Source organism: Miniopterus schreibersii (assembly GCF_964146895.1).
Source record: "Miniopterus schreibersii genome assembly, chromosome: 13".
In the NCBI taxonomy this organism is placed as follows: domain Eukaryota; kingdom Metazoa; phylum Chordata; class Mammalia; order Chiroptera; family Miniopteridae; genus Miniopterus; species Miniopterus schreibersii.
Window position 1 is genome coordinate 20,338,886 of NC_138113.1, and position 23,115 is coordinate 20,362,000.

General features: G+C 53.2%; 1 protein-coding gene across 2 annotated transcripts; it reads right to left on the reverse strand.

Annotated features, from left to right (window-relative positions):
- Positions 1-1,300: 1,300 nt before the first annotated feature.
- Positions 1,301-14,262, reverse strand: HAAO (3-hydroxyanthranilate 3,4-dioxygenase). Of its 2 annotated transcripts, XM_081155871.1 has the most exons (10): positions 14,111-14,262; positions 12,159-12,237; positions 7,468-7,551; positions 7,027-7,133; positions 4,691-4,780; positions 4,299-4,342; positions 3,864-4,009; positions 2,117-2,185; positions 1,883-1,965; positions 1,301-1,774 (listed from the first exon to the last, which is right to left on the reverse strand). In XM_081155871.1, exons 1-10 carry the CDS (start codon positions 14,188-14,190, stop codon positions 1,696-1,698), a joined length of 861 nt encoding a protein of 286 aa, XP_081011997.1. In that variant the 5' UTR covers positions 14,191-14,262; the 3' UTR covers positions 1,301-1,695. The 2 variants fall into 2 exon arrangements, with proteins under 2 accessions (XP_081011997.1, XP_081011998.1); XM_081155872.1 differs by lacking the exon at positions 7,468-7,551 and having other exon boundaries at positions 14,111-14,256.
- Between the last annotated feature and the right edge of the window lie 8,853 nt (positions 14,263-23,115).

The following is a 23,115-nucleotide window of genomic DNA, read 5'->3' on the forward strand; positions in this document are numbered from 1 at the left end:
CCCGGTGCTTAGGCCTCCATTCCTGAGGTGGAAACCATCCCTGTCCATGGCATGAGAGGGCCGGACTTAGTGGATGAAAAGTCCGAAGGGAACTGGGGAGAGGATTTGGTTCCTGTGCCCGAGGCCTAGAGGCCTGTGTCTGGGGTGATGAGTGGAGACCCAGTTCCAGCCCCTCTGTCTCCCCAGTGGGGAGGCACGTGTGTTGCGGGGAGGTGTTTATTTTTCTGAAGTGGCCAGAGCTGAGTACACACAGAGTTCAGGAGGTACATGTTTGGGGCTTTAGTGACCTCTAAGAAGCCTTTTGGAAGCCTTGAAGACTATGTCCCCACCATGTGACTTTTCCTTTGGACAGTAGGGACAACCCCTATCCCGTGTTTTCTCAGCTTCTGTACGGAGCCCCACATTGCGGCAGCCCCAGCACACGCCAGGCTTCTCCCCCCACTGCCTTGGACTATTTGCAAGTTTGGGGGAGGCTGGTGGTGTGTTTTTTTCCTTTCTTCCAGGAGAGGAAGGCGATTAGGAGTAGAGAGGTGAGTTAAGGTCCTGATATCCCTCAGGGCCAGAAGCCCCTTCTGCAAAGTCGGGCTCTTCTCTGCTCTTCGGTGGAGTGTGTCAAAGCGGTGAGCCGCCGGACGGGGTGGAGAAGGCAGGGTTCAGACCCCAAGTTTTCCAGAGGAAGCTCTGACTCTCACCAGGGGCATATTCCATCCAGATGCAGCTTCAGTTACCCCCACTTGGACCCCTCATCGACTTCTCATCGAAGTCCCAGGATACAGAGCCCAGATCTCCCGGCAGAAGGTTCGCGTGTCATTTCTACCCACTGCTGCTTCTGGGGCTCCCAGCACTGCGGACCCCAGAGCAGGCCCAGGAGCCATCTGAGTCTTTGGACAGGGCACTAGTATACCGCAGGGGGGAGCAGGGCATTCGGCAGATGCCCCTCCCCCAGTGCCAAGCTCCTCACGGGGCTCATCACAGTCTTCCTGTATTAAGACTGGTTACCTCTGGGTGGGGGATTTTGCGTTGTTAGGTACTTCTATGTTTTCTACAATTAGCAGAAATCACTCCTGTTATTGGGGGGGGGGGAGTGACCTAACAGATGCTATTTTTAAAATTTATGTGAAAAGAATACGTGGGAAAGAGGCAGAGAGACGACACCAGCTGTGCCCCAGGACAGCCACAGGAGCCTGTGTGGATTGGGCCACATGCAGTGATGAGAGCCCTTCTACATGGAGGGACGCCCCCTAATAGACTCTCCACACATCCACAGTCACCCGGTGCCCGGACACTGCAGGCAACACAGTTACAGAAAGACATGGAGTCAGCCACTGACCACGGCCTGAGTCCGTGCAGGCCACGGGTGCTGGTCCACCAGGAAGTCTTTATTGGGGCCTTCTTGGTGGCAGACAAGAGGTGAACTGAGCCTGTGGGGACAGACGGATGGAGAGGCAGCCCGGCCTGGGACGGAGCACCTGGCAGAACAGTGCGAGGCGGTGGGCTGAGGGCTGGTAGAGGAGGAGGGGAGAGTCTGGGATGAGGGGAAGGGAGGGGGATGGATGCCAGTGATGTCCAGAGCCCAGCGGGGTGCGGAGTCACCCAGCAGTGACACACCTAGAAGCAGTGGGGCTGGGAGGGTAGTGGTGGGCCGGGGGGGCACTGTGGCACATTCTGTGGCTGTTCTGGCCCACAGCAAGACAGTCACCCCAGGGGCTTCTTGCGGGCAGGGTCCTGGGTCACAGCCAGGGCCACAGAGCCTTGCGCTCGCTCCCAGGTGTACCTGTGGAGACACAGGTGGGCAGGGAGGGGTCAGGCAAGGCTGGGCCCTAAGGACCCCAGGGAAAGGAGGGCAGTCCCACAGCCGGGAAAGGCCTCCCGGTGGACTCACTCAGTCCCGGCTGGCACCAGGAGGCTTTCGTCAGGGGTCAGGCTCAGGCGCTGTCCCCCCATGGTCACCGTGGAGGAGCCCTCCTGAGGGAGAGGAGCAGGGGAATCAAATGCAGGCTCCCAGGCCTCAGCACCTGTCCGAGAGTCCTGAGTCTGCCCGGCGAGGAGGCCCTGGGAGCCCACGGCCCAGGAGCAGCCTGAGGTTGTGCCACCCCCTCCTGCGGGCCCCACTTGCCAGCTGCCACAGCCACAGGTCCACATCCTGCCCCGGGCCCTTGCTGCTGCCTTGTCCGTGGACGATCACCTGGTAGGAAGTGACACACATCTTCTTGGTGCTTGCCGCCCCCAAAGGAGATAGCCTTAGACCTGGCCCCCGACACCAAGCCTGTGTGGGCCACGGGTGGAGCCTGCAGTGCAGCCTCTTTCCCTGTGTGATGCAAAGACCAGGACCTGGAGAGAAGGCTGCCCAGGCTGCAGGCCTCCCTGCTGCCTCCATGACTGGCGCTTCCCACCTGCCGCTTGGGATCACACGTGCCCGCCCTCCATGCGCACATGTACACCTGGTCCCTCTGTAGCATGTCACGGCGACTGCTGACCCACAGGAAGGCATCCCTGCAGGGGCGCACGTGCAGACCCACGTAGCCCACACGCAGTTCCCCAAGGGGTGCCCATCTCCCTGACTGGAATTCTGGCTTAAGGAGCAGGAATGAGGGAGGCTGAGCCTCTGTGATCTGCATCAGCCTCGGGCTCGCAGCTGCAGTGCAGGCCATACTCCCGCTGGGCTGGCCGAGAGGGGGACTCAGTAGGTGTTTGTCGGCATGAGCTGAAGCAGGTGGAAGGAAGGGTGGGAGAGGCGGACGGCAGGGCCACGCGCTGGCTCAGCGCTGCATGGCGTTGCCGGGGTGGCTGGCGGGGCTTTGCGTATGCGCCTGCTCTCGCAGCCCTGCTAAGCTAGGGGCAGGTCCGTGTGCAGTGAGCATCCCTCCGGGGGTTGTCTAATTCAAGCTGCAAGGATGTGCCAGTAGCAAATTGTAAAGCACCAGCGAGCACGAGCCTTCCAGCGGGCCTCCCTGCATCCATGCTTGCCCTCCTGATCCCACCCCACACCGGTACAGTGATCTTTCTAAAACACCACTCTGGCCTCCTCATGCCCCTGTGTCAATGCCTGGGTGAAGCTCTGTTGTTTCCAGGATAAGTCGAACCTCCTACCCCAGGAGACCGGCCAGGATCTGGCACTGCCTGCTACTCTGGCCTTCCAGCGTCATGCCTGGTGCCCCCACTCCCCGCCCTGGCTTTTGCCAACCTCAGCCGCTTTGCAGTGCCAACCTGTTCAAGCTTCCAGGCCTTTGCTCATGCTTCTCCCTCACCCAGGATGCTTTCTCTTCCACCCTGTCTTCCTTTTGCAAATGCCTATGTTCACTTTAAAATGCAGCTTACATGGCACATCCTCCAGGAAGCCTTCCCTGACTTCCATCCCAGTGTGGGTCCCTCCTTTACCCTCCTATAGCTGCTGAATGCTTTTCTACCAAGTAATGTCACATGATTGTGGTAACTGATGAACCTGTCCATTTACCAGACCATAAACTCTTTGAGGCCATGATTCTATCTTATTTTCTTACCAAAGCCTGAAACATAATAGACACTTAATAAATGTTGAATGAATGTACCTTTCCACCCACCCCTTACCCCAAACACCTCTCTTCCTTCCAACTCCCAAGGTTGTGACTGGCCAAAGGCTCAGGAGTTCCTAGCAGGGGGATAACCTCAGACCCTAGAAACCTATCACTGGATGAGGCAACGCCCTGCTCTGAAGGCAATGAAAGATTGCTTGGGACCACATAGCCTCCACCAACCTCCGCTCTAGCAGAGCCATCATTTTCTGAGTCAGGGAAGAAACAGGAAGGCCTGTGTGTGTGTGTGTGTGTAGTTCCCACTTCCCGGGCTGCTGAGTAGAATCCCAGGGTGGCGCAGCGCTGTATTACCTGGGTCTCATAGGTGTCCCCAAACAGGCTGAGGGGTGTGCCCCCCTGTAGCTCCCTGCGGTGGCCAGCCAGCCAGGCCTCCAGGGCCACGGGCTCCATGACGGATCGCGTGCTCAGGGGGAACGGCGTTTCCTTGCGCAGCTGGTCTGCACCCATGGCCCAGCTGTGGTCAGTGTCCTCTGGCCCAGCCCTCCCTGACCCCACAGACCCAGTTCCCAGGGGCCCCAGCTCTCCATTGCATGAATGGGCTCTGTATCCAGCCCAAGGGGACCCATCAGCCATATGGGGGGTACTATTTGGTGCCATCTTCCTGTACCTTGAGTACTGGGCAAAGTACTCAAAAGGGGACTCCCTAGTGCCCTGGGCAGAGCCCCATCCTACTCTGGGAAAGGAGGGAAGGGGGTGGGGGGGAGAAGTCAGTTCCTGTGGCCTCACCAGGGATGGGCTTTCCTGTTCTGTGCTGCTCAGAGCTGAAGAACCTGCAGGACATACGGGGAGGAGGAAGAGGGGCCAGTGTTCCCAACTGAGAGGTCAGTGAGACACACACACTCTCACTCTCGGGCGCAGGAGCCCACACATACTTTTGGGGCCCTCATATGACTCATTCTGCCATCTGCTCCCTCCCAGCCCCGTGGAGCAGCCTCCTTCCCTCCCCAGGGGGGTTTCCAGCCCAGGCCTCCCACCCTGGGAGAGGAAAACTTCCTCCCTAAACCCAATGGCTCCAGGCTGGCAGGTGCTCCGCGGAGCACTTTTCAGATGGGCCTCTCTCCCCAGCCAGAGCGCAGGGCCTCAGAAGAATGAGGGGCCGGGGCTGGGGTGGGCCTCACTCCTGGATGATGGGGGCCAGCTGTGTGCCGAGGTCCTCGCAGTAGAACCACTTCTCAAATAGGACATCCGTGGTGTCTCCTACGTAGTACCTGCCAGAGCAAAGGATGGGCAACCAGTTCCCCACCTCCGCAGCCTCAGGGAAGCCTCCCTGGCCCAGCTCTGCGTGTGGACCCCTGGGCCTGGCTGGCTCCGCAGAGCTGGCTGCCTGCTTCACCCTGTTAGCACAACCTAGTGGCCACAGCCGGCTCTCCCAGCAGCAGCATGAGCCCCAAAGCGAGAGGGCTGTGACCCACTCCATTCCCATAGCTCTTCCTGGTTCCCGAAACCTGACGATTTACGGAGAGGGTCGAACTCAGAGGCTCAGAGCAGCTGGGCCGTTCAGCAGGGATTACACAGCCCGTGAGTGGCAGAGGCAGGACAGACTAGAGAGAGACTTAGAAGTGTAGAGACATCAATGACAAGCATCTTCATTTATCCTGAAACAGAAGCCGAGGCTGAGCCTGCCTCCAGGGGCTGTGGCCGGATGCCCTGTCTGCCTGCTGGAGCTCTAGGTCAGAGCACATGGAGCCTTAAGGAACCAACACGTGGAAGATGCCCCCCAGACGAGGGAGCCTTCTGCTTCCAGGGCCATGGGTGCCTTTGAGAACTGGAGCAAAGTCCTGGGCCTCTTCCCGGGAGGAAGGTCCATATGCATGTACGTGTAGCCTCTAAGGGACTCCCTGAAGCCCACCCAGGCTCAGCTCCCAGGGCCAGGCCAGCTCCGCCTGTTCTTCAGCTCCTCCCCAAAAGGGAAGTGGTCCTGCTTACAGACAGCGCATCCACCCCACCCGGCACCCCAAGTTCTATCCTGGGGTGGAACTGGCCACCACCAAGCTTCATAAGTGGACCGTGATGTCATCCAGAAATTGCCTTCAGAGTGAATTTTAATGTTGAGTCCCTGGCTTTTATTAAAGGTCAAGGCAGCCAGATGAAATCTGTTATTGAATTTGCTGTAAAAATGTTATTGAGGAAACGGTCCTCTCCATCGCTAAAGACTCCCTAGATAAAGCCCCAAGGGGAAAATTTCTTTTAGAGTTTCAGGCCAGGCATCTGCTTCTACAACAGACTATTAGTATGCAGTAGATTAGTATGCAGTCCTTAATATGGTGTTTTTAAAAAAGAATTTAATAGTATAAGAAATACTCATATAAAAAAACACAAAGCTCAAACCCATGCTTGCAATAAGGCTGCGACATTGGAAGGTGCAGGTACGCACAGGAAAAAGACAAGATGGAAACTTCAGTGCTTTGTTAGGGTTAATTGGTGGGATTTATTTGTGCGTTCTCTTTATTATTGTTTGTTTTATTTTTATTTTTTTGAGATACCATCACATACCATAACCGTCACCCTTTCCCTGACGGGTAATTTTAACTTTGTTCATGCTTTCTTGTACTTTTCTGGATTCCAAGAATGCATGTGTGTGACTTTGGTAATTAAAAAAAAAGGAAAGGATTTTAAAAATGTCCATTATAACAAATGTTAGTAACTGGCTGGGAATTTTTAATTTTCTTAGTTAAAACGTACAAAAAGTAGTTTAGCTTTTGTAAAAATCTGCGTCCCCTGAGCCACAGGTTGCACCCTCCTTTTGGAGGCTAATAATTGGGTGATTGGAACCAAACTGGAACTCAGCTCTGGCAACAGTGCCCGGCTCTGCACTGTGCTTGTCCCCCTGGTGCTGACTCCCACCCCGTCCTGACTATCCCGGCCCTTTGTATTCCTCTGTCACGCCAGCTCTGCCACTTTCTAACAAACTCAACTTCCCTGGGCCCGGTCTCTTCACCTGGAAAGTACAGGTGATAACGGTACCTGCCCCATAGGATCATTGTGAGAATTAAATGAATAACTACACATAAAGCGCTGAGGCTGGCCCTGGCCCACAGCAAGGGCCATACAAATGTTAGTGCTGGCTGTGGACTGAGCGGGGCAGGGGAGCGGCAGAGGAGTGCCCTGGCTGAGCCTGGCTAACCTCTGGGGGCAGAGGCTGGAGAAGCCGCAGTGTTCTGAGCTGCCCTGAGCCAGGCCGTCTGACTTGGATCCACCCCACCCCCCAGCAGACCACGGTGCAGAAATCACAGGCGCTCACCCCAGCCAGAGGTCACAGAGAATATCCCAGCGGCTCCATCATCAAACCCATCCCACCACCTACCCTAACCTCGCCCCCCAACCGGCAAATACAGGATCCATTCCTCCCCATTCCTGCTCAATGGCCGGGGAGTGCTTTCTTGTGTCTATCTCGGATCCTTTCCCAGCTGCTTGCCTATCCCTCCCCCCCATCTCTGCCTCAGACCCCATTTACCTGAGCCCATCCAGCTCAGTTTTCAGCCTCCTCCGCTCAATCACCAGTCCCACGGTGTTGGCAAACCTCTGTGGAGAGTGGGGGACGCCAGCGGGCAGGAGGAATATCTGCAGTGGTGGGGACAAGGTGTCAGCAAGGCTGCAGTCCCCCACGGAGACCTCAGTGCCTACGGCATCTGGGGCCTCCCAGCTGACCCACAGGGTCCAGCCCAGCCCAGCTCTCTGACCAGCCTTTACCAGTGAACAGGAGGAAATGCCGGGCTGTGCTGAGGATGAGGCAGCCCAGAGGAGGGGGTGCCCGAGGATGGGGTTGGGGCAGGTCCGGTGGGCAGGAGGGCAGGAAAAGGCAGGAGGACAGACCCTGACCAAAGCCAGGATCAGTGGACCCGACAGGCTCCTGTTTTAGTGGCCCTTCACCTCTCACCCCTGGGCCCAGCCTCACCTCTCCCTGACGAATGACCACATCCCGGCGTTTCCCTCGCTCCAGGACTTGGAGAACCATGTCACCCTGCAGCTGGTAAAACACCTGTGGGACCGGATAGCAGACAGGCTTGAACCCTCCCCACTCCTTCCAGGTCCTTGGCCTCATTTCTAACTGGGAACCCTGAGAAAGTTCCTGAAGTCCTCCGTTTATAAGCAGCTGTCATTCCTGCCCTGAGGCCCCAGTCTCCCCTGACATGTGCCACAGACACACAAGGATCACATCTTGACATGCAAGTGATGACCAAAGTACCCAGGACACAACAGCTTGTGTGTGGCTTGGGGCAGGAGGCTGGCTGAGATGCTCACTGGAGAATTCAATGGTCCTTCAGCCAGGTAAGGAGAACCGCCCACTTACTGTGTCCCAGGGGCTGTGCAAGCACTTTCCTGGAATGATCAGAAATCTCTACAACAACCTCCAAAGCTATTACTGGCCCCATTATGCAGAAAAGGAAAAAGAAGACCCAGGCTCAGGGAGTAAAGCAACTGGGCCAAGGTTACAGTTGGTCCTGGAGCTGCGGTTTGAAGCAGAGCCTGCATGTGGCTCTGGAGCCTGTGCTGGCTCCTCAGGCCACGGTGACGCCCGGCACAGGGCAGGGCTATGCCTGTCGATACCTCAGGAGGTTGGCAGTGTAAACGGTGGACTCAGTGGGAGTGGGTTGGAGGTTGTGGGGGGTGGGAGTGCTCACCTCCTGCTAGCGCCCTGGGGTGGGGGTCCCCTACTCCATTTTCCCTATTCCATCCTAAGTCCCTAGTTAATGTGTTTACCCAGTTCATCCCATGGAGCTGGGAAAAGGAGGCAGATGCATTTTCTCTCTACAGTCACACTGCACAGTTGTTAAAGGACTCAGCCAAATAGTTGAAGGGGTGTTATTTATTTTTATGTAAAGACATAAATCCTCACCCAAGGGTATTTTTCCTTTTGAATTTTTAGAGTGGAAAGGAGGGAAGGAGGGAAGGAGAGAAAGAGAAACATCGATGTGAGAGAGACATATCGATTGGTTGCCTCTTGCACGCACCCCTGGTACCGAGGCACTTGCCCTTGACCAGGAATCGAACCAGCGACACTTCGGCAAGCGGGCCGATGCTCTCACCATGAGCAACACCAGCCAGGGCTAAAGGGGTATTATTATTAATAATAATTATTATTATCATGTAAGAAATTAGAGGAGACAGAGGTCCTTGCTGCAGCATCTACTAAGAGAAATCAAGCTGAACTCAGGGAAACTAGAGAAATGTGGCTGTACAGACTGCCAATAAGGGACAAGTTGACAAACCCCTCTCAAGGACATTTGGCAATGGGCAGGAAGAACCTTTACAGCTAACAACCCTGTAGAGTGGCCAGAGAGGTTTCTTTGGATGTAGGACCTTCAGTGCTGAAACCAACAAAACCCAGGACGAACCAGGACAGTGCCCCCTTACACTCTTGAGCTAGTGACTACATCTCCAGGAAGGTGGTTGTAGTGAATGAGAGATGCACCAGCTCCTGTTGTGCATGCATGGCCGTGTCATCGCAGCTCATGGTAGTTAAAGCATAGATTCCATCGTCACCAGCCCGCAGCTCATCCAGGTCACCATGGGCCCTTGGTCAGGTCAGTTAACCTTCCCGTGCCTCCGTTTCCTAATCTATAAAATGACAGTGTCTACCCAGAATGTTGCTATGAAGTCGGCCTGGGACGCGGCATACCATATACCCACTGCAGAGTCAGCACCCACAGACCTCCACCGATGGCGGGAACAGCGAAATAATGTTGACAGTAAAAACAGGAAATGTCACTATTACAACAGGAAATGTCCCCAATTCCTGGTCAGGGCACATACTCAGGTCTCAGGTTCAAGCCCCTGTCTGGAGCGTACAGGAGGCAACCGACCCATGTTTCATCAACATGCCCCCTTCCTCTTCCTAAAACAAAAATCATTAAACATTTTAGAAAACTCAGAAAACTATTTTTGAATAACTGTTAATAAGGCGGGAAAATGGGAAATGCTAAAGTTATCATGTTAAAGCAAGATTCAAAATTACACCCAGCAGGATCCTAATTATGTACCCATACATGTGTAGACGCAGGCAGTGCTCCCAGTGGTGGGATTCCCTGAATGGTGGGATTATGAATGAGGTATGCACTTGTTTTTTTATATTTCCTATTTTTTTTACAATAAGCAATATTTACTTTTATTATTAAAAATAACCCATGCAAGTTATTTAAAACAAATAAGAAAAAACCTCCCAGGGTTTCTTAGGGAGAAATTCTGCGACTCCTGTCCAATCCACCCCCCAGCTGGGAGGCAGCCCGTGTGAGTGTGTGTGTGTGTGGGGGGGCGGGGGGTGTTATATGGTGGGGGAAGAGGAAAGAAGGGCCCAGAAAGTCCTAGGGAGGGGCCATAGCCCTTAGGCCCTGCAAATATCAGGGAAAGCTGGGGCAGAGTAGGGGTCTGGAGTGATGATCTGGGCCAGATTCACCCTGTGCAAGCAGGTAAAAGGTATTAGCAGCCATCAAAAAAAAACATAGAAAGGAGGTGGAATTTTCCTCAGTCTTGTCTCGCTGCCCAGAGGCTGCCTTGTGATGAGGGACAGGCCTGGCCTGGAGCAGAGGTGCAGAAGCAGAAGGGCAGAAAATCCCAAGCAGCCATGGGCAATCCAAAAGGAATTATGCTCCATTTGGAAGTAAATGATGTTTGGGGCCTGGTGTAGGCTAGAGGATTAACCGTCCCTGTGGGCAGATATTGAACTGAATCAGACTTCTGGTGCCTGGAAAGGTCTTACAGGCAGAATGGGCGAGCCGGGCTCGAGGGGCAGAGAACCGATGCATATTAAGCACCTACTGTGCCTGGCTCTAGGCATATACTGTACATACAGCGAATCCCTCCCTCCACCAGGCAGGGGCAGTGTCCCCGTCGGCCACAAGGTAACAGGCTCAGGGAGGTGATGGCGATGTGACCTGTCCAAGATCACATGGTTAGGGAGAGTCAGACTCCCACCCAGGCTGGCTGAGTCCCAGCCCAGGCCTCCTTGCCCCTGTGCCTGAAGGGGAGGACCGGGGTAAGTGGAATATGAGTGGTGGGTGAGCCTGGGCTCCTGAACGGTTGTTGCTGAGGCCTGAGCTCAGCAAGAAGGAGTTTGGCTCAGTGACTCCCTTGCTCTCACCGGGAAGGAGCCTGGACCCTGAGGCTGGGGTCGCTCCTGCATCATAGCCTGGAGTCTCCCCAGGCTCCAGCTGGGTGAGGACAGGCAGGGACAGAGAGGATGCTGACCCTCCCAGGGTCTTCGGCTGGTACTCTCCCGTGCCTCAGCGTGGGACCAAGCCGTTACAAACCCACCTGTAACCAAACTCCTCCAGGCCACCTGAATATCCCTCCAGAGCAGGAACACCTGCCCAGGCCAGTCCTCCTCATCTGTCAGCCTCCCCGCTAAGTCCGGGCTTGGCCTGGGTCCCAAAGTGGAGGCCCCAAGGTGGGGTATGGTGCAGAGGTGGCAGGGGGCCAGAAGGGAGGGAGACAGAGAAGTGGGCACTGAGACCAGGACTGACTGAGTGGAAGCCTCTGGAAGACAAGATGGGGGGCCTGAGGCTCACTCAGGCAGGGAGGAGAGACCTCATCTCCCCTGCCATGGCCATTCCCAGCCCAATCCCGTCTTCTCCCTGCAGTGTTGGATTTTCCTGCTGTTTTCTTCTGCAGAGGAAAATGGTCTCCAGTGAGGTGTGGTATGAGGAGGGGTGACCGGGGGAGGGGTGGGCCCTGTAAGTGTGAGAGGTGAGGGCTTGGCCAGCTCTGCTCCATGGCTGCTCCCTGCTGGCCCTGATCCTCACCCTCCTGCCCCCCACATTAGGTGCTCAGCAAATATTTGTCCCATGACTGGTTCTCCTGTGCTCTCTCCAGCCCCCAGCTACGGCTGAGTTACCAGCAGTGGGGGTGAAAGCTGGAGACTGAGCTGGACTCTGGACCTCAAACCCCAGGGCCAGGCCCCCCCGGAATGATAATTAGGGGGCCCCATAGTGATCCTTTGCCACCAGAGCTTCTGATAACCAGGAACCCATCTATGTCCCTCCTTAAGGGGGCGTCTCTTTTTCTCTTAACTTTTTACTGTTGTTTATTTACTTTGGGGAAGGCAGCACAGAAACACAGTCCAAAATTCAAGGTACAAAAGGGTAGTCACTGCAAATTGCAAATTCCCCCTTCTACCTGCCCCCCTCCCACTAGCAACTGATGTGTTTGGCTCCCTCTAGATAAGGAGGGGCCTCCCAGCCCCAACTCTTCCCGGAGAACTTGGCACCTGGGGCCACAGTAGAGCGCCCAGGTCCCTCTCAGTATTTGGGTCTCGTTTTGGAGGCCAATCTTGCATACTCAGGCTTGGAGGGAAGGGCCAAGGCATCCCACCTGGAGCATGGACAGCCCCTGTGTCTGGGCGGGGGGATGCCAACTGCCAGAGCCTCTCATATCCGCAGAAGGTGGGCTCTTTCTGAGGCTGGAGCTGTCAAAGGTGTCACTGGACGCCCATACCTTCCAGGCAGCGGTGTTGCCCTGTGATTTTGGTTAAGCCCCCTTCACCCATCAGCCATCTGACCGCCCCATCTCCTGTCCATAGACTCTGGTCCTGGCTTGGGAAGTGTCCCCTTGCCTCAGGGCTGGGTCGGGGGGGGCAGTCTGCAGGCCTACCTCCTCACCCTCCTCGATGTGGTAGTCCTTCCTGATGTTGGGGCCCCCGATGAACATGACTTTGAGCTGCTCCTGATGCCTGCAGTGGAGGAGAGGGAAAAGGTGCTGCACCAGCTCACAGGAGAAGACAGGAGGTAGAATTTTGATTCAGTCACACTGGACGGCTGTTGTGTTGGCTGTTGTCATGTTTTTATGTGACAGTCTAAGGGAAAAGAGGTCAGTGCCCCTGACTAAATAGTCAGGTATTGCATGTTTTAAAAATTCTTGCGGCACACCAGTTGAAAATTGCCGATCTAGGTACATATGGAAAGTTCTTGAATGCGCCCTTGAGAACTCTTTCAACCCATCAGTCAGCGTGCCTAAGCCAGATCATGTCACTCTGCTCAAAAGCTTCCAGCAGCTTCATATGTCCCCTCCCCACCCCCTGCCCCAAATTCATATGTTGGAGTCCTAATCCCTAGTCCTTCAGAATGTAACCCAATTTGGAAATAGGGTCACAGATGAGTTAGTTAAGCTATGATGCGGTTGTACTGGAGTAGGATGGACACCTCATCCACTATGACTGAAGTCCTTACAGTAAGGGAGAGTTAGACACAGACACACAAGAGAGCTCCATATGAGATGAGGGCAGAGAGGGGGGTGATGCGACAGAAGCCAAGACGTGCAGATCACCACCAAGCCACCAGGAACCAGAAGAGGCTGGGAGCGGAGTTTCCCTCACAGCCCTCTCCAACACGGGGAAAGCCACGGCCCTCCTCTGCCCTGTGGCCACCAGGTCTGCCTGGGCCCCCACCTGGTTTGATTATATTTAGTGGCTGCCTCCTCCCACTGGAATGTCAGTTCCCTGAGGAAGGGACTTTTGTCAGTTGGTTCCCTGCTGTATGTCTAGTGTCCAGAACAGTGCCTGGGAGGTGGCAGGTGCTCAGTGAACATCTGCTGAGTGACTAAAGGGAGGGCCCGCGTTTTGTGGTTACTAATATTGGGGCAGCGCTGCAGGGCTGGGTGGGGGGACCTGGAGGCAGGGCAGCCTGCACTTTCCAGGCTGGAGGTGACAAGAGTGGAACCAGAGCAGTGGCCCGAGGGCTGGAGAGAAGCAGATGGATATGAGACGCCATTAGGGGAGAAACTGGAGGACTGAGAGTGAGACTGGACATTGGACGAAGAGGGGGAGCAGTGAGGGTGATGAGGCTTTGGGGAGGTGCTGCCTGTTAGAGTCAAAGTCCTCCATGGGCTTGCGTCAGGGCCCTGTCCCACACTAGCTCCCTGACATTGGGAAAGTTGCCTATTAAAATCCCACCTCCTGGGGCTACTGTGAGAATTAAATGAGATGGCGTAAAGCGCTTGTCAAAGGATTAGTGATTGTAACTGTGTGCTTCGAGGGGTCACCCTGTTGGAGATGTTCTGTGGACACAACAAACATGGGATTGTGAGCCTGGAGCTGGGGAGCCCGGGGAAGGGGAGGGAGGTGAAGGGGCCTCAGGGGAGGGCCTGAGAGGCCTGCTGGAGAAAGACGGGCTGGACCACCACCAGCCCTGTTGGGTGCTATGGGCAGAGGTGGCTGGGGAGGGCGCGCCCACCGGCACAGAGGGGACCTAGGAAGAGCGGGACATCACCCCCCAGAGTGGCTGGTCCTCCACCCTCTTCCCGTGGCCTCCTGGACAGGGCTGGGTGCATGCTGGCCTGTCCCCAGGCCTGGGCTCAAACTTCCGAGGGTCCCCGGGGGCGGAGAGGAGTCTCAGCCCTGGAGGGGAAGCTGCCGCCTGCCCTCTGCGCCTGCCCTCGCCCAGTTCGCCGGCCGTCCTCAGACGTCAAGGTCGCGGTCTCCGCCAGAAAGGGGAGCAGACAAGGGCGGTGGGCCGAGCAGCCCACGCTCTGCCCTGAGACGCGGGGACCGCGGCCCCGGGCTGCCGGCTCCGGGCCGCGGGCGGGGGGGGGGCGAGCCCGGCACTCACAGCAGCTTGTTGCACACGGGGGGCAGGAAGGAGGCCCGGTTCTCCCGCACCCAGGTCCGCACGCGCACCGGCCGCGCCATGCCTCCCGCCGCGCCGCTCGGTCCGCCGTCGGGGCGGCTCAGCCCGCGCCCGCCGGCCGCCTGGTTAATCAGCATCCGCGGGCGGAGGGCGGGGCAACCCCCGGGCACCCAGGGGCAGTGGGTGGGAACCCCCGGCGGCCCAAGAGCCCCGGCTCTCGGCCTGGCCCCGGCCCCGCCCGCCGCGCCCCGCGCCCCGCGCCCCCGCGGTGGGACCTGAGCGCCGCGGGGACCGGGGCCCAGCCCACCCCGGCCCCTCGTCCCCGTCCCCGGCTCCCCGCCTGCGCCCAGGAGGCCCCGACACCGTGGCGGGAGCAGGTGGCGAGCAGGTCCCAAGGGCGCGGCGCCGGGTCGAGGCCTCAGTTCCTCCTCTGGGGGCTGGAAATCCCCCGAGGGCTACACGCTGCCCCGCGTCGTCACGGCGACCGGTCAGCCAGAGCCCGCGGCGCCGAGCGCCCGGCCCCGGCCCTTGGCTCGCCCGGGAGCGGTGCGGGGCCCTGCGGGCGGGCGGCGGGGCGCGGTCCCCGCACCGCATCCTCCGGGGAGGCCCGCGCCGTCCGTGCCCGAGGGGCGTGGGCCGAGGGCGCCTCCGTGGGGAGCCTCACGGGTGGGGACCCGGCCCTGGGGTCCGGGCCGGGGGCAGACGGGCCCGCGCTCCTGCCACAGCGCGAGACGCACCCACTCGTCACCCGGGGGGCAGCCCGGCCCCACGCGCGAGACGCGCCCACTCATCACCCGGGGGGCAGCCCGGCCCCACGCGCGAGACGCGCCCACTCGGTCACCGGGGCAGCCGGGCCCCGCGCGCGAGACGCGCCCACTCGGTCACCGGGGCAGCCGGGCCCCGCGCGCGAGACGCGCCCACTCATCACCCGGGGGGCAGCCCGGCCCCACGCGCGAGACGCGCCCACTCGGTCACCGGGGCAGCCCGGCCCCGCGCGCGAGACGCGCCCACTCGGTCACCGGGGCAGCCCGGCCCCGCGCGCGAGACGCGCCCACTCGGTCACCGGGGCAGCCCGGCCCCGCGCGCGAGACGCGCCCACTCGGTCACCGGGGCAGCCGGCCGGGTGGGCGGCGTGGGGGAAGGGCCGCGGCCCCGCGCCCCCTGGGCCAGGCACCCCCAGCGCCCGGGCACTGACTTCGGGCAGGAGGACGCGCGGGCCTGGCCGCAGGGCACACGCCGCCGCGCGCCGCTGGCTGAACCTGGCGCTGGTCTCACCCAGCCCCGGGCCGGGAAAGGCCCGGCCTGTGTCCGATGATGCGGGTTTCGCTGGGACGCCTAACGATCCTTGTGCAAACTCATCTTCATGGCTGACGCTCTTCGCACGGCCCACTGAGGGGAAGAGGCAAGAGTTGCACTGCGTGTTATTTTCCGAGTGGGGCAAGGCAGGCCCTGCCGCCAAGCAGGCTATCTCAGCAGCCGGGCCTGGGCACCCCGTTTCTCCTGCGACCCCAGGCACCCCGGGTACTGCCTGCTCCTGCTTCGTGCCCCAGCTCCCTACCCTAGCTGCGGTTCGGGTCCCCTCCCACACCCTCATCCCCCTTGGGTCTGAAGCACCCCGTGCCTGCTCCCAGTACCCTGGACTCTCTTGGCTCCTCTGCTCATCGTGGGCTGAGATTTCCGTCTTGCGTATAATTTTGCCTTCTTTTAGTCACTCCTTGCAGGTTCAGTTCCAGGCCTATTGAGACTTCCTCTTCCTGTGTTTTAGTGTACTTGTGTATTTATTTACTTCATATTTATATCTATTTGTTGGATTTGGTGTTTAACATTTCAAAAAACTGTCAGACTGCTTCCCAAAGCGGCTGCACCATTTCTCTCTCCCCCCACCCCTGGCAGTAGGCGAAGGTCCTGACTTCTCCGTATCCTCACTCAGGTTCGCGGTTGTCTGTCCTTTTGGCCCCAGCACTCCCGTACTCACTTCTCTGGGAACTCACTGGAAACTGTTGAGAAACTCTTGGCATTTGGACCTGTTCCTACTTATTGCTACTTTCCTTAGCCAATTCCCTCTTCAGGCACTCACTGGGGAGCACGTTCTCCCTGGGTGTGGTGTAGGGCGCCTAACTAGCTGCAACAGCGTCAGCAGTGACACCCTCTCTGGTTACCACATACCGACTGATGACTACATGGCAGGTCATGTGCTAATCACCAGAGGCTCTCTCATTTAATTCCCATTTACAGATTAGGAAACTGAAAATGAAACTCAGGGGGTTAGCCGGTGCCCCCAAAGGTTCACAACTGGGAAGCAGAGGCCTGAGAATATAAACCACCTGTGCCAAGCTGACACGGAGGCCTGCGCTTTCCCACGGTGCCATGGTGTTTCTTCTTCGGGTTCTGCCCGGATCAACTCCAATGGGGCTGCAGTGTATGGCAGTGTTGGGGAGCTAGGCATTTGGTTCTAAAGTTAGGAAAACAGAAGTTCCATATAGTTAAAATCAAACTAGAAAATTCTTTGTATCACTTATAAAGTACAGTATGCAGCAATTCTTAGAAACAAGCTTGGGAACCACTGAGCTAGAGCCACCAAAGAAGTAACAAAATGAAAGTCTATATGGCAGATGCTTGGACATTTGGTCTGGTCTGTTCCGAAGGTAACTCTCAGACTTCTGGGTGAATAGAGGATGGGCGGGTTATTAAAACATTCCTGTTTGCCTGCAGGGTGACTGCCTTCTGTAGGATACTAAGCCCTTTGTGCCAGTTATAAAGTTACTGTCCCTCAGCTCCAAACTCACTTTCTGTGCTCTGTATCGTGATGCAGGGGCTGGCATTCTGCAAACTCCACTTACGCTGCCAGCTGGTTCTACAGGGCCCTGCAAAACGGAGGGAATTGGGGGGCCTGTGGGGACAGGGGAGGAGGAAGGAACTTGCTCCTCCTGATTGCTTCCTGTCTGCCTGCGGCTCCGGGGCTCATCGCGTTGGTTCTTTCCCTTAGCGGTTTCTAAATCCAATTTGCAGTTTTCCCAGTTCTTGTTCTTGAAGAATCAGCTTTAAAGTGACCTCAGCAGAGATACTAATAGCAGAAGCTGGCGTGCCCTCAGCGGCCTGAGTTCCAATTCCGCGGAAGTCCTCCTCCCACTCCCAAGTTTCAGTCATTCAGTTCTGCTCCGGTTCCCTGAGCCTAAGGCGTGGGAGGTGGCAGCTGCTGCTTACAGTTGCTACTTCTGTGATACTGCAGAAGACTTCTCCCTTTTTTCATTTTTCAGTTACCTGGTTGAGTTTAAGCCTAGTTAACAGTTCTCTGTATTACATTCTCTTTGCTAAATAACTGGCATGGTTTCTGTCTCCTGACTAATACACTTTTATAAGCTTATGAGATTTTATATGTTATGAGATTCGTTTATGGTTGTGATTTGCAACTCAGGGAGGGTTATGTTCTAAGACTGGGACATGAAATAATAAAAGTGGTTGACCCTCCAATATACTGCCTCTCGAATGTGATCACAGGCGGCTGTTGGTCCTGAGAGGGAGCCTGCAACCTCAGCTAAGATCCTGCTGGACAGGGCAGGGTAGGACATCTGAGGAGAAAGACCTCCACTGGCACTGTGGTTACTGTCAGCGTTTCCGGACTCTCTGCAAACAGAACAGGAAGTTTATGTCTTCCTGTCACGTCACAGGTGGAAGGATCTTGGGGAGACATTAATAGTTCAGCTCTATTATGAGCTTTCAGTGTAGCTGATGTATCTGCTCCATTTCCATTTTCTCTGGCTCCAGGGCAGTGAGGGCTCTTCCCCCTCCCTTTCCTCCCTCCTTCCTCCCATGGAGATATTCTGCATCTCAAGGGTCCTCTTTCACCTTTTTGCCAGGGCCACTGAATGCTACCTACCCCCCTTGAAATCACACTGCTAGACACTCCCTACTGCCCAACTCCTTAAACCCCAGCATCCCATAGCCTCCCCCTCATCCTTCCTGGCATGGATCACACATGCCTTAAGTGGGAGTGGGCATAGTGGGCTTTTATGAGTTCAGGCACTGTGGACAGTGGCTGAGCTTGGCATTTATTGTAGCCCAGGTGTCATGGAGGAATTCATACCTGGTACCTAAAGATAAGGAAACTGAGAAATATCAGCCAACCCTTCAATTTAATAATAAATATAATAAAAACCAAAAAATGATAAAACAAACTGAAAAAACCCCACAAAAAACCCACACCAACAAAACAGTGGATTAAAGATTTGAGCAAATATTTCACAAAGATATACAAATAGTCAATGCTCAACTCCATTAGGTGTGAATTAAATCTACAATGAGATACTATTATGCACTCAGTAGAATGGCTAAAATTAGAAAGACTGACAACACCAAGTGTTGACAAAGATGTACAGCAACTGGAACACTCAATATTGCTGGTGGCAGTATAAAATGGCACAACTACTTTGGAAATAAGGGTCTGGCAGTTTCCTATAAAACAAAACATAGAATCTATCAAAATTAAAAAACTTTTGTGCATCAAAGGACACAATCAAGAATGTGAAAAGGCAACCCACAAAATGGGGGGAAATACTTGGAAATTATATAGTTAATAAGGGATTAATATCCAGAATATATTAAAAGCCCAAACAAACTAATTTAAAAATGGGATAAGGATTTGAATAGACACTTCTCCAAAGAAGATATACAAACAGCCAATAAGCACATGAAAAGAGGCTCAATATCACAAATTATTAGGAAAATGCAAATCAGAACCACAATGAGATACTATTCCACACCCATTAGGATAACTATTATTAAAAAACTCCCAAACATAAAACAAGTGTTGGCGAAGATGTGGAGGCTTTCCTGATGGGGATATAAAAATGGCATAGCTTCTATGAAGAACAGTGTGGTGTTTCCTCAAAAAATGAAACAGAATTACTATAGGACCCAGCAATTTTACTTCTGAGTATATATCCAAGAGAAGTGAAAGCAGGAACTTGAACAGATATTTGTACACCCACATTCATAGCAGCACAACTATTCACAATACCCAAAAGGTGAAGTGACTTAAGTGTCCACTGACTGACGGATAAAATGTAGTGTACACATACAATAGAACACTGCTCAGTCTTGAAAAGAAATGAAAATTTGACACAAGCTCTAGCATGAATAAACCTTGAAAACAATATAACTGATACAAGTCAGACACAAAAGAACAGATATTGTATGATTCCACTTATATGAGGTACCTACAATAGTCAATTTATAGAGACAGAAAGGAGAATAGTGGTTACCAGGGGCCAAGGGGAGAGGGGATGGAGAAAATTATTATTATTATTTTTTAACTGATTTTAGAGAGAGAGGAAGGGAGAAGGAGGAGAAACATTGATCGGTTGCCTCCCACATGCACCCTGACCAGGTATTGATTTCTGTCAGGGCACATCCCCAGGTTGTAGTGTTGAGGGCATGGACCCTTAAGTCACACAATCTGTATTTGAATCCCAGCTCTACCACTTACTTAGGTCACCTCACTGTGCCTCAGTTTCCTAATCTGTAAAAGGAAATAATAATGTCACTTTACTTCACAGGGTTGGCATGAGGATTAGTTAAAAAGGTATAAAGTTCTTAGAACAGTGCCAAGCACATGGTAAACAGTGTAGAATGTGTTATTTTTACCTACCTACCACTATGTTCTCCATTTGGTTTGAAAGATTTTGTTCTTGCCTGGCAGAGCGTGGCTCAGCGGTTGAGCACTGACCTAGGATCCAGGAGATGGCGTGTTCGATTCCAGGTCAGGGCACATGCCTGGGTTGAGGGCTCGGTCAATGACTCTCTCATCATTGATTTTCACCTCTCTCTCTCCCTCTCACTTCCTCTCTGAAATCAATAAAGATATATTAAAAAAGAAAAGAAAGATTTTGTTCTCAAATGAGAAGTGAAAGAAATAATTAATGCATCAGCCAGGATCCAGTCAGGATGCAGAAACCACACCAGTCATTTGAACAGGGAGCACGCAATATAAAGAACTGTTAATCAGCAAACGAGAATTAACTACTAAAAGGGATACATAGAACTCTAAGGAATAAATGACATATATAGGGAGCAGCCACTAGCTCCAGAGATGACTAAGAAAACCCACGAAGGAATAAACTTGGAAATGGCCCTCTCTTCTGCCAGCACTCATTGGTGAGGGTGTGGTGGTGGCCCACAGGATGGCAGAGGAGTTTGTGGAGGTGCTGCAGGCAACTGTGTGTTGGGTGATGGCAAAAATCTCATTGGGAAGCCGCTAACTGGCAGCTGTGCTGTAGGAGCCAGAAGCAAGCTCTGGAACTAGGAAGATTAGCCTCTGGAGTTCCTCTAGCACCTTCCACTGACAAGTCCTCACGTGGCACTGGCCGACAAGGTCACAGAGCAGGGCAGAGAAGAGTGTCTTCGGAGCCGAGAGGCACTGAGTTGGTACCACGCACACTCCATCTATGTTCTAAGGCGCTCCAAGCCAGCAGCCGTCAGTGCTCAGTGGTGCGCAAATGGCCCGAGCCGGTCAACCATGGGAAATGCCAAGAGGAAAGAACCAACATCAAGTCTGCTTCAGTGCATCCCTCCCAGCGCCGAGGGTGGCCAGCAACCTCCACTCCCAGGTGCTCTTCGCAGAGCTGGGCAGTGACACTGCCTTTCCCCCAAAGCTGACCGAGATGAGTATAATAAAAAAACATAGGCTTTCAGCAACAACAAATCCCATCCCTGACTAGCTGTATGACCTTGGGCAAGTGACCTAATTTTTCTGAGCCGGTTTTCTTATTTATCAATGATGATAATATCTACCTCATAGGGTTGTCATGAGAATTAAAATGAGAAAATGAACGTAAAATACTTAGCACAGTATATAATTGTTATTCAATAAATGACAATTTCTACAGCCCTTCCCCCCAAATTAACAGGGAATCCTTCCTATTTTTGTTTTCTGTATTTACAGCAGTACCAAGGGGACTGTGGTTAGGGTGGCCACGTGTTCCTGGTTGTCCAAGACAGGCACAGGCATGCTCGGTGACCCAGTGTTGTTAGCAGTGCCCCCTTCGCTCTCAGAAATGTCTCTGTTTGGAGGATAAATTATGTGGTGACACTGGCTCTTGACAATTCAGTGTCTATCAAACTCTGACCACCGATAGCAGCTAGAAATACAGTAAATACTCAAGTGCGCGTACATAAGCACACACACCTGTTTGAAAGCAACAAAGAGCTAGTAAGGCAACAAAGGGCTACTAAGGCAGTCCCGGGGTTGAGGGGCCAAGGTTTCAGGGAGAAGAGAAATTCGACGAGGTGAGCAGAACACCCTGAGCTGCTTTCTTTCCTCGTCGAAGTGTTGGCCGATTTGTAAGTGGAAGAAATAAAGGGGCTGAAAAACTGAACAGAAAACAGTAGTTCTCAAAAGTAATATGATTTTAAAAAATATATACAATCAAGTCTTTTAATAAGTATAAAATAAAAAGCCTAAGTGATAGGAAAGCACAATATCATAGTTAAAGTGGTGGGTTTTTCCCCCTAATGGTACATGTTACAGTTTAGGGCATCTTAGGTTTGATGAAATGTTTATTTGTTCACATGTATGAGTGTTTCTAAAGGAAAAATTCCTAGAAGCAGAACTGTTAGATCCTGTAGACAGATTCTGCTAAACTGTCTTCAAAACAAAATAAAACTGAACGTGTCCTTTTCTGCACATTCTTAAGAACACTGGTGTTACCAACCTTTTAAATGTTCTTCTCATCTGATAGGCTCTCACCAAGTCTTCACGTAAGCTTCAATGGAGAATGAAAAATCTGCACTTCCCCGAATTATCACCGTTTCACTCTTATGTGTGATTCAGATCTGCATCACGCTTCCCTGGAGCTAGGCCCTGGGGACCTGCACATCTCTCTTCCTGAGGAAAAATAAAGGGTCGCTTCCCCACATGTGCTGTGGGACATAGACCAGTAAGATAGGAAGGCATCTTAGATGCTGCCAATTCCCAGGGGTTCTGAAAGGCATTCAAGGTGGTATGCATTGTTACAGATGGTAGTGACATCTTTTAAATTTCTATTTAGAAAAATTATAATTAAAATAATATTTAGACAACCTCTTGGCCCATTAAGATAAGATCACTTTGGGAGTCTCTTTATACTGGTTAAAAATATAAAACATAAAAAGTTTACTGAAGTAAAGACCATACAATGAAGATTCTATAAATTTGGCTCAGGATGATCTTTATCCACTAGATGTGCAAATTGCATCCAGCTGATCGAAATGTTTATCTGGCTCATCCTGATGTCTCTTGTATGTCACAAACCAAAGTCAAAGGGAGAAAATGCAGTGACCATTATGTCCAATTCAGCCTTTCATTATTAGGGATCAAGACCAGCCATACCCACTTCATGTTATTTGCTAAACTGTGCTTGCATATAGCAGCCTGAACCCTTCTGTTTTATCCCATCATTTAGACACAAAAACATGAAGTAATAAAAACCATTTTTTATTTTTATTTTAAAAAGCATAAATTCCAAACATTCATTTAGGAAAAGTTTTTCTATTTTTGTTGCTACAATGAGTCATTAACTTTCATACATTTCAATGTACATTTGTCCCAATATCCAATGATATATGTTCTTTTAAAAGTTATTTGTTAATAAATCAGTTTCCCCTTGTGTAATTAATTTAAACTAAATTAAACAAAAAAAACCCAGCCTGGATTATATTTGCCTTTATTTTGCAGTAGTAAAATATAATTTAAAAAAATTATACAGACTAAAAAATAAAAATAAAAGATAGTCGTAATTCAGCCTTTAGTGTTTACATTTTGTTTTGTTTTTTTAAAAAGAAATAGTATCCAGATGCTTTTATGAGCCCTCTTGATTTTATTTTTATTTTTTTAAAAACTTTACCTTTATGAGACCTCTTGATTTGAATATTAGGAACCAGTTAAACCAAACGCACACGCCGTCTCCCAGGACGCGCCCGGCCCGCAGGCCCCGCAGGCGCGCGGTCCGCGG